This window comes from Triticum dicoccoides, chromosome 7A, assembly GCF_002162155.2.
Source record: "Triticum dicoccoides isolate Atlit2015 ecotype Zavitan chromosome 7A, WEW_v2.0, whole genome shotgun sequence".
NCBI lineage: Eukaryota > Viridiplantae > Streptophyta > Magnoliopsida > Poales > Poaceae > Triticum > Triticum dicoccoides.
In genome coordinates, this window is record NC_041392.1 from 295,828,699 (window position 1) to 295,840,158 (window position 11,460).

The 11,460-nt window shown below is 48.1% G+C and overlaps 1 protein-coding gene across 1 annotated transcript; it reads right to left on the minus strand.

Moving 5' to 3' along the window:
• Window positions 1–846: 846 nt before the first annotated feature.
• On the minus strand, window positions 847–9,446 carry LOC119330140. Its single transcript, XM_037603256.1, has 2 exons — window positions 8,750–9,446; window positions 847–1,536 (listed from the first exon to the last, which is right to left on the minus strand). The coding sequence occupies exons 1-2, from the start codon at window positions 9,340–9,342 to the stop codon at window positions 1,449–1,451; spliced, it is 681 nt and encodes a 226-aa protein (XP_037459153.1). The 5' UTR covers window positions 9,343–9,446; the 3' UTR covers window positions 847–1,448.
• Between the last annotated feature and the right edge of the window lie 2,014 nt (window positions 9,447–11,460).

Sequence of the window (11,460 nt, forward strand, 5' to 3'; positions counted from 1 at the left end):
GAGTTTCCGCTATGTGGTTCACTTGAACCCGCCATGGGACAAGTTACCGCACCCATCTCCGAGAAGTAGGCAAGGTCGTTGTGTTAGCCAGGAGTGTGTGCGGTTCAACACGGAGGTGACCTATTTAGTTTTCACAGAATGCACTGTATTAAAGAAAAACAGTTGTGTTTTAATCCAAATAGGCTCAGCATTGCAGAACACTTGATTTTGAACACCCTTGTCTTGATGTGTATATGAGTAATAGCTGATGAGAGAACAATAGCTGATGCAGTCTCTGTCATGTACTATAATTTTGCTCTGTATTTTTAAAAATTCAGTTACGTTTTACTTCCGGTATGCTCAGCATCGCAGAAAACTAGACCTGAATGTCCCGGTCTCTATGTGTACATGAATTGGTATTGTTGATGCAGTCTAACTATATTTCTCTTCTTTTCTACCAGACTCCAGTAGCAATGGTTCCGGTGAAGATTTCAGGAACTTCTTTGGCGACGGTGACAATGCCTACTCAGAGGCGAAGAGACACCCAGACACCATCCTTTGATTCCCAATAACGATTGTTCATAGCAGTTGTTCATAGGAGCAGTGATACATATGAAGATTATCTCCATACATATTTTCAGGCCACACAAGTTCAGGGATTTTTGGCACCATGTAAACACTTGCCCCAAAAAATAGTATGTACCATTTTTCATTGTTCAGAGGGGTGTCTGTTGTAAAGTTCATGTGCATGCTTGTGATGCTCCAATGTGAAATACAGTGATGTTCTTGCATGGAAGCATTCAAAAAAATGTGTTCAGAGATCTTTAGTTCAGTTTCAGAACAAGATATCATCACAACAGTTATTTATAAAGTTGTTTCTCTCATACTTAATACTTATTATAGAGTTATAACTGCTGAACAATGAACAATCATGCAACAGCTACATAAGTCGATACAAGAGCACACGTGAGAAGACAGGCATAGTAGAGAAGACAGTGCAAGGCAGAGTTCATCTAGACTTCAAGGTCCGTATTGTTGGATTGGGGCACCTGGTGCATGAGTTCGTCGGGAGCACAGGATACGTTCAGCTCCCCTTGCCCCTCATCCTGTCCCTCTTTTTTTAATCCAATGGCTGAGGTTGGACCGGAGCACCTGGTGCACGAGTTCGTCGGGAGCACAGGATATGTTCTCAGTGTGACCCATACCATCGCTTATATGGACATAAAGACAATCAAATCTAGACAAGGAAATGCTCTTACAGTGTGACCAGCCATGTGCATGAGAGACTGAAATCACTACACGATTTAACAGCAAAGTAAAAGGGAACCAAAGCCAATTATAAATACTAAATTAACACATCTTTATTGTGTGACTGCAAAACGGCATGGATCTGGCGGATTAGTCATGGATCCACGTACTGCATCGCGTTTCATGGCGCGGTGCTCTCTCATGGTTGAGGCGACGACAACTCAACTCTCTCCACGCAGCGCTGATCCCCTGTGTGATCTCTGCTTCAAGACCATGCCTCCCTGTGCCTTGGGAGGATAGTGTCTTTTCCTGATAAAAGAATAAAGTATGTATTAGCATGGACTTCACTGTAACATAAAAGCAAGGTATGTACATATATCTTCCTAATTTCGTAGAAAGGAAATAGGCAATTAGTATAACTAAACTCAAATAGGAAACAACAGAAAATTAGTGTTTTTCTTTTAGTCCTACCCTTTGATCATATCACACGACCATGTTTTTCCATCTAAAAAAACAAGTACCATGTCATGTGATAGGTTCGTTGCAATCTTGTGTAGTTACTCTTCTTTTTTTGGGGCAGTGTAGTAACTCTCTCATATTCTTAAATAATGATCAATGCTCTATTATTTCCATTTTTTGCTTCAACATGGGACAAGATTTTTATCACCAGTCCTTAATTCATACTAATGCAAATCACTGATTGATATAATCAAAGACCAATCATGTGGAGATAAGTTTTTTTATTCATGTGGAGATTTTTGTCACCAGTCCTTAATTCATGCTAATGCAAATCACTGTTTGATATTATCAACAACTTAGTGCCCACACACAGGGCATGATTCTCCTTGCAGAACATATAGGCACTCTCCAGAAATAATTGGTCGATACCAATTCTAGTTTTGACTCCTCACTGGGGGTTGTTGTGATTAATTACTACCTCTGTACCAAGATATAAGATGTTTTTGCTGCAAAAAACGTCTTATATTTTGATACGGAGGGAGTAGTTACGAGTTTACTTGCACAACAAAGGTTACTGTTTCGTATTCAAATATTCAAGCCACAAGTCAACCAAGTGTAACACCATTTTCGTCTCCAGAAATCCTATCTCTCGATACAAATTCCAGTTTGCCCCCTGACTGGAGAGAAGACTTTTGTCATTAATTGATTATGTGTTCGCTTGCAAAATTAAGGTTAATGTTTTTCATATAGATATATTTAACCTAAAGTCACACCAAGAAAAAACAGGTATGATCGAACAGCATGATCATAGGTCATAACAAGTGAGCAACCAAAGAGACCTAATTGTGTGCAATATTAGCTTGGTCAAAATAACAAACCGTACAAACAAAATGTTATATTTTCCCTTAGTACCCTCATAAAAGAATAATTCAATCCAGAACCTATTAATTTTTTTCTGTAAATACCAACCACACAGGTACGAGGTACGCCAGAACACAAAATCTCCACTTTGCACCATTTCTTTAGCCAAAAATACCAATATTACCTCCATTTCCAGCAAGAAAATGAGTGTGCACTTCAGTATTTCATGGACACGCCAGTGCACTCATGTGTGAATGTATCAGCACCCTATTTGCTTCCTGACAAACACACGCGCGAGAGAGAGATGGCTCGAGGAAGACAATGACACAAGTGGTTTAGCACTGCTCAAACTTCCGCAGCTCTTCTGATTCTTGCCATTGCTTATTTGTGGCTAACATACTCCAACAGAAAAGACCACGAGTCCTACCATCTCACAGCTTTTCTGATTCTTGCCATTGCTTATTTGTGGCTAACAAACTCTAACAGAAAAGACCAAGAGTGAAGCGATTTTGCCCCTCATGTGAGTCGTGCCATCTCACAACTCAAGAATCACCTCGCGCAGCTCCTGGCGCCGCTAGACTAGCTCACAAACAAACCCGTGACGACCCCTATGTTATTGTATGTGAAAGGGGAAAACAGAAGGAAAATAATGTGACAGGCCACGGGGTTTATCCCAACAATATCACCCCCTAAAGCATGTGCCATTGTAACTTTGACCATGCCGATCTTTGCACGAAGCTCCACGAAGTGCACATGCCCAAGAGCTTGAGTGAGAATGTCGGCGAGCTGTCCGTTGGTGCCAACAAACTGCACACCAACCTTCATGGTCTCTCCGCATTCCTGAATGCAGTGGAAATGTGATTGCTTCGCTTGTGGAAAACTGGATTTTTAGCAAATGAGATGGCGGATTAGTTGTCAATGTAGAGTTGATCGCAGGCTGGCTCCTCCTTCAGTTTATTGAGGAACGAAGTGAGTGAAATTCCTTAGCACGCCGCCACAGTGGCAGCTAAGTACTCTGCTTCGCACGAGGAGAGAGGCACCACATTCTACTTGAGTGACTGCCAGCTGTTAACATTGTTGGCATAGAAGAACAACGGTGCTCAGCTCAGACGAGTGTCAAGATCACCGATCATGACGTTGTCGCTATAGCAGACGAGGTAGTCATCCCCGCTCCCCTCAAGAGTAGTGACAACCCCAGTTCGGCGTGCTGGCGGCATAGCGCAGCACTCTTCACCGCAGCAATGTTTTGGGTGGTCGGTGCCTCCATGAAGCACGAGACATAGCCGATGGCGTAAGAGGGACTAGCACACCTCGATCCGCAGGTAAAAACTCAAGGTACTGAGGTCACCCATTTTGAAGTGCTCGATTTCCCCCGACGTCGAAGCCAATGATGACACAGACACCACAAGCAGACGAGACGTGGTGCTGCCGCCGCGAACCTGGACGGCGCGCTCTCCGGCGCTCCGCTAGAAACAAAGTGAGAACGGACACGATCGAACTTTTGGTTCCAAGCACGTGGTGCTTGCTTCAGTGCGTAGAGCCTTGTCAAGGTGTAGCACTTTCCTCTCTTGTCCGAAAATGGTGTATCCCAACATTGTGCGACGTAACCTCCTCCTCAAGTTTGTCATTGAGGAAGGCGGACTTTACGTCCTTTTGGTGCACGCCCCAGCCGGCGCGTGTTGCCAGAGCTAGCAAAAGCGGCACAGACTCGAGACGAGCGACAAGGGCGAACACTTCATCATGGTCCACCCGCTGGCACAACACATAACCCTTTGCCACAAGGTGCGCCTTGTGCCGGAGCACCACACCGTTTTCGTGTCTTGACCTTGTACACCCACTTCAAGCCTATGGGACCAAGGCTGGAAGGGAGCTCGATGAGGAGCCACCGTACCTTGTACACCCACTTCAGGCCTATGGGACCAAGGCTAGAAGGGAGGTCGATGAGGAGCCACGCGGTTTTCCTCAATGGACGTTGTCTCCTCATCCAAGGCGTGTAGTTAGGCCGCGTGCTGCTCGGCCACGAGGTGCAGCTCTCCATCATCCGGCAGGATTTTGTCGCTGAACTGCATATTGGGTTGCACAATACCGTCATGAGCGCATGGTCATCAAGTGCATACTTGCCGGCGACGACGAGGGTGGCATGCCAAAAGATAAATTCGCCGAGTCGAGGTCTACCATGTTAACCAGTTGGGGAGAAAGGGTTGTCGTGTCGAGGTCTACCGTATTAACCAGTTAGGGCCAAAGGGTTGCCGTGGAACCGCTTCTTGTTGTCGTGGCAATAGTCGCGGCAGTCACTGTCGCCGGTGCTGCCATGGCAGCATTCTCGGGCGAAACCGATCAACAGCAGCGCTTCCGCATGAAACGAGTGCCATAGCAACCTTTTCTAAGAGCATCTCCAACAGCCGCGCCAAACTAGCGCCGCGCCGCAAAATTGCCCGTTTTAGCACGCGCGTAACCGGTATAGTTGCTCCAGCGGGCGCGCAAAAACAGCGCGCGCGGCATATGTAGTTCAGCGCGCGGGCCGAAACTCAATCGCGCGCCGCTTATTTGCTGCGCCCGCTCCCGCGCGCTGGACTCTCCCGCGCTCGCTCGCAACTCCCACCCCCCATCCAGCCGCGCCACCCAGCGACCGTTCCGACGCTTCCCCGGCCTATCCCCGCGCCGAAGCCGCCGCCCCTCGCGCGCGTCCGTCCTCCGACGAACAGCGCCCGAGCGCTCGCTGCCGCTCGGCGCCCGCAAGGTGTTCGACAAAACGCCTACAAGGTATGTATTGCTCAAACTTCGTGAATTTGGTGCATGTTGATTGTAGTTTTTATAGCATAGTATTGAACATTGTAGATGAGTTCGTCGTATGATTCTTCCGAAGAAGAATTTGATATGGAAGAGGAGGAGGATCTTGCAATGATCCTACCTATGCATATCAATAAAAAACCGAAGCACGGTGGTTCGGTTATGGGTCGGCAGAAAATTTGGAGAGATAGGATCGATGCCCATAACAGATTGATGAGGCACTATTTCGTGGAGAATCCCACATACCCGGAGTCGTATTTTCGTCGCCGGTTTAGGATGAGCACCGACTTGTTCAGGCGCATTGCAGAGAAACTAGCGAGCCATGACCGGTTTTTTCAGCAGAGGAATGCCGCCGGAGAGCTCGGGCATAGCACCTTTCAGAAGGTGACAGCCGCTTTGCGTATGTTGGCATACGGTATCCCGGTTGATCTAGTTGATGATCACTTGGCTATGGGTGAGAGCCAAGCCATCATGTGTGTCAAGCGCTTCGCAGTCGGAATTGTGCAAGTGTTTGGCGAGGAGTATTTGAGAACTCCCAATGCTGAAGACGCCGCAAGGCTATTGGCGATGAACAAAGCTCGCGGCTTTCCTGGCATGCTTGGCTCAATAGATTGCATGCTTTGGAGTTGGAAGAATTGTCCAAAGGCATGGCATGGGCAATTCCACGGCCAAAAAAAGGGTTCCACTATAATCCTTGAAGCGGTGGCCGATCAAGAGACTTGGATTTGGCATGCATTCTTTGGAATGCCTGGATCTTTGAATGACATCAATGTTGTCAACCGGTCACCACTGATGAATAAGATTGCAAATGGTGAGTTGCCACCGGTGCAGTTTGTAGCAAATGGCCGTACATACAACTATGGCTATTATCTAGCGGATGGCATCTATCCAAAGTGGCAAACCTTCGTGAAGCCGTTGAAAAAGCCGGAAGGTAAGAAAAATCTTGATTTCCACAATGCTCAAGCGGCGGCTAGAAAAGATGTGGAGAGAGCTCTTGGGATTTTGCAAGCCCAATTTGCTTGTGAGAGGACCGGCTAGATTTTGGGATCAAAAAATGCTTTGGTACATCATGCACGCTTGTGTGATCATGCACAACATGATCATCGAGAATGAGCGTGGCCAAGATTTAGACTACTCACAGTATGAGCTCTTGGGACATCCCGTGCGAATGCGACGGAGGGCTGAAAGGTTGGCCCGTTTTGTTGCCTCCTATCATGCCATTCGGCGTCCCGCAGCGCACAATGATCTTCAGAAGGATCTCATTGAGTGGTGGGCATGGCATGGACGACAAAGAGCATGATTTCTGCGTTCGACATTGTATTGTTCATGAACTATTTGTTGTGTTTATTGCACTATTTGTTGTACTGAACGATAAACTATTTGTTTGGGTTGTAATAACGAAATTGAACTATTTATTGTTGATTTATTTTTGTTTAGTTTGATCATTTTTGCTTCTATTTGAAATGTACTCCCTCCGTTCCTAAATATTTGTCTTTTTAGAGATTTCAAATGGACTACCACATACGGATGTATATAGACTTATTTTAGAGTGTAGACAAATATTTAGGAACGAAGGGAGTATATGTTGTTTGTGCGAGTCGCGCGCGCTGCATTTTTTGCGCGCCGCCGGAGCGGCGCACGCGCTGCATTTTAGCGCCGCTGTTGGAGCCAGCACTAGCGGCCGCGCAAAACCAGGCAAACGGCGCACGGCAAACTAGTTTTTAGCGCGCGGAGCGAAGCGCGGCTGTTGGAGATGCTCTAATAACATGACACGTTCTGCCAGGATCTGTTATCATGCCAGGCACCTCTCCCTGGTCCTCCGCGACATCTGGTGCGTCTCCTAGGGTGTGCTGGGCGCCAAGTACTTACTTGATGGTGATGTGCGAAGGATGTGCTTGCGGGTAGGTCTGCTCCTCACAGCCAATCCCAGCTTCCCCATTGGTCAAAGACGAATGGTGTACATGTGCTTAGGGGACGCTTTACCTTGGCGAGGAGGTTCTTTTGCGGGCCGTGCACCGTCATGCTCCACGTGCGTCAAGTATCCAATCTCGTCAAACTGCCCAATGTTGACGATGTTGCTCTCCAGGCGGGAAATTCAATACACATTCTTTAATTCACGGTGGTGGCTACCCGTCGCGGCGAACAAGATAATGCCTTGTCTACATTCCTCCACCACAGAGTCCTCGCCGAACTTCACCGTGCCCATCACCGTACTGTTTCATGTGGTCCAACGAAGACAGAAGCGTTGACAGTCATTTGGTTTGACACACCGGCGTCAAGGTACCAGGGCACATCAACGTCACCAGAGGCATGCCGAAGCTTGATGCGAGCTCACTCTTCATTGAGGAAGACGCGCTCGTACTCTGCCATGGTAGCTGGAATGGAGTTGCTGCAATGGCAACATTGGGCACGATTGCTACCATTGCAGCCTTTCGGGGCAAAAGCCATGCCATGGCAGGATTTCCTACCGCGATGACTGCTGATAAGGATGTTGTCATTGCAATGCTTTGGGCGATTCCGCTACCATGGCAGGACTTTGCGCTGTGGTGGCAAGGTGTGTTGTGCACTCCTGCAGCAGCAGCAGCGTTGACTTCGTCGGCCTACACCAGGTGAGCCTCCTCCTGCTTCTTGCGGCAATCACTTGCCCAGTGGCCTAGCTTTCCACAATAGCGACACTTCTCGCGGCCGCCGCTTCTCGGCTGACCTTGGCTTTTGCGTCCGCCGCTGAACTTAGCTCAGGAGCACCCTCCACCACCACCACCACCACGGCAAGAGCTATTGTTGCCTGAGGTGTTGCTGCTGCCAGAGAACCCGCCTTGGTTGTACCTATACTATCGCACAACCTACTGCTCCTCAGCTAGCACTAGGCAGTTGCCGCCCTGGCTAGATCCATCCAGCCTGTGTCATACCTCTGCCGTGTTGAACCATCTCGTCAGCTCCTCGATGGAGAGTGCAGAGTGGTCGAACGGGGTCTATGTAGAGGGCGACATGTGAGTAGTGCGGCGAGACAGCCCAGAGAAATTTCTCCGAGGTTTCTTCCTGCAGCTAATCACCAGGTACTGCTAGATTGTTCATCATACCGTTGAGCCATAGGGCGAAATCATCGAAGAAGCTGCGGAAGTTTGAGTAGCGCATAACTACTCAACAGTATGAATTAGAAAACCGCATCCGAGTGCATAACTCTATGACCGCAACATAGTAAGGAAGTAAGTGCACAGGCATTTGGCACTGCCTCTACCATTACCATCCTGATTTCCTCTAGACTAACGAAGCACCAGAATTGTTCTCTGACGGTAGAAAAGCCTAGAAATTCTCCTCTTTCGCACTGACAGAATAATAGTACATTGTCTTATTGAAACGAGCTGTGCATAATGACTTGATCAAGAAAGATAGAGAGATCCAGAGTCCTCACCTAGCAGGTTTCTCGGTAGCCAGCCCCATCCCGTTCCACGGGAAGTTTCCCCCCTTTTCGTCAGCTTGCTCATTCGCCCCGGCACGTCCCCTCCTCTTGTTCCCCAGCCTCCCAGGGTTTCCATACACGATCTTGCCGCATCCAGCCCTGGAGAAGCCCTCCCTCTCGTCCTCCATCCAATGTTTCCCCTTCCCCTCCCTCTCCCCCTCGACCTCTGCCCCTTCCACAACCTTCCTCCTCGCCGCGGCTGCGCTGGCCTTCCGCTCCCTCTCCCCGAGGATCGCGCCGATGGGGAAGATGTCGGGGGAAACGGAGAGCGGGGCCTGAAGAGTGACGTAGGCCTTCTTGTAGTCTGGCTTGGCGGCGAGGAAGGGTCCCCGGCGGTGCTTCTTGCCCTCCATGTTGAGGGTGCGGACTTCGGCGATGTTGAAGCCGTAGACGGACTCGAGGCAGCGGCGGATGTCGACCTTGGAGGCGGAGGGGACGGTCCTCACAGCGAACTCCTGGACGGAGGTCAGGGGGGCCGGGGGGAGCATGAGCTTGATGGGGAGGTTGGCGAAGTGGAGCACGCGGCGGCCCAGCCTGCTACCCATGGCCGGATGCGGCGGCGAAGGGTGGCCGGATGCGGCGGCGGAGGAGGGCGTAGGTTTAGAGAGTGAAAATGGTTCGGTTCGGGTTCAGCGGCTCAGGCGAAGGACTCGGGACAAGAGAGACTATTGGGCTTGGTTCGGCTGTAGCGACCAAAAATGCCCACAAGCAAGCATTCGCGGCATTGGGCGGGCCCAAGCGCACGGGAGGCCACAGCCACATTTTATTGTTTCTTTTTCACGTTCTTAGTTTTTGTTTTCTGCTTTACTCTTTTACTTTTGTTATTTATACACTTCCAAACGTTATAAATAAATATATTAACAAAAAAATCTACATAAAAACATTTGTAACAAATGGTAACCAAGTATTTGAAAAATAATAAATGTGTATAGAGAAAATGTTTCTCCTGTGTATGGAAAAAATGTTAATCAAGCATTTGAAAAAATGTTTAAAATGTTTATCAAGCTTTCGAAGTAAAACATCAAGCCGGAACATTTTCAGCACCCTCCGGCTCGGTTTTCTCTCTGAAACATTTCCGGAAGGTCCCGGAACATTTTCAGCACCCTCCAAAATTGTTTCGGAGTAAAACATCAAGTCGGAAAATTTTCGGAATACGTACAATTTTGGAGGGTGCTGAAAATGTTCCGGGACCTTCCAGAATTTTGCGAGAGAGAAAGCGAGCGAAAAACACCATGTTCCCGCCAGGGCGACAAGATTCCCCTTTTCGTGGGGAGTTATTTTTCGGTGGGGGCCCCTTTTGGGGATCAGCCCATAATTGATAGAAGCTTGTTGGGGGCATGGTGGGGGCAGCCTCATAGAAATATGCCCTAGAGGCAATAATAAAGTTGTTGTTATTATATTCCCTTATTCATGATAAAGGTTTATTATTCATGCTAGAATTGTATTGATCTAAAACTTAAATACATGTGTGGATACATAAACAAAATATTGTGTCCATAGTGAGCCTCTATTAGACTAGCTCGTTGATCAAAGATGGTTAAGGTTTCCTAACCATAGACATGTGTTGTCACTTGATAATAGGGTCACATCATTAGGAGAATGATGTGATGGACACGACTCATCCGTTAGCTTAGCGTAATGATCGTTCTGTTTTATTGCTATTGCTTTCTTCATGTCAAATACATATGTCTTCGACTATGAGATCATGCAACTCCCGGATACCGGAGGAATTCCTTGTGTGCTATCAAATGTCACAACATAACTAGGTGATCATAAAGATGCACTACAGATATCTCTGAAGGTGTCTGTTGAGTTGGCATAAATCGAGATTAGGATTTGTCACTCCGTGTATCGGAAAGGTATCTCTTGGCCCTCTCGGTAATGCACATCACAAGAAGCTTGCAAGCAAAGTGACTAATGAGTTAGTTACGAGATGATGTATTATAGAACGAGTAAAGAGACTAGCCAGTCACGAGATTGAACTAGGTATGAAGATACCGACGATCGAATCTCGGGCAAGTAACATACCGACAGACAAAGGGAATTACGTATGATGTCCTAAGGTTCGACCGATAAAGATCTTCATGGAATATGTAGGAACCAATATGGGCATCCAGGTTCCGCTATTGATTATTGACTGGAGAGGCGTCGCAGTCATGTCTACATCATTCTCGAACCCGTAGGGTCCGCATGCTTAATGTTCGTTGACGATATAGTATTATATGAGTTATGTGATTTGGTGACCGAATGTTGTTCGGAGTCCCGGATGAGATCACAGACATGACGAGGAGCTTCGAAATGGTCCGGAGGTAAAGATTGATATATAGACGATGCTATTTGGTCACAGAAAGGTTTCGGAGTGTATCGGTAGTCATCGGATCACCGGAAGGGGTTCTGGGAAGCCCCGGGAGGTTAATGGGCCTTATGGGCCAAGAGGGGGAACACACCAACCCACAAGGGGCTGACATGCCCCTTCCCTTGGCCGACAGCCCTATGGACGGACAGGGGGAGGGCTAGCCCCTCTTTCCTTCCCTCCACATAAGAGGAAGGAAAGGGGGTGCCACCTCCTCCTGCCTTCCCCCCACAGGAAAACAAGGAAGGGGGTGCCAAAGGGTAGGCGCCCAAGGGGCCCGGCCGGCCACCTTGGGCCGCCCCTTGGCTGC

Coding starts and splice junctions, on each gene's coding strand:
- LOC119330140 (XM_037603256.1), bottom strand. CDS start 9,342: ATGGGTAGCAGGCTGGGCCGCCGCGTGCTCCACTTCGCCAACCTCCCC. Junction 1,537..8,749: donor GCTACCGAGAAACCTGCTAG/GTGAGGACTCTG, acceptor TTCTTTTATCAG/GAAAAGACACTATCCTCCCA.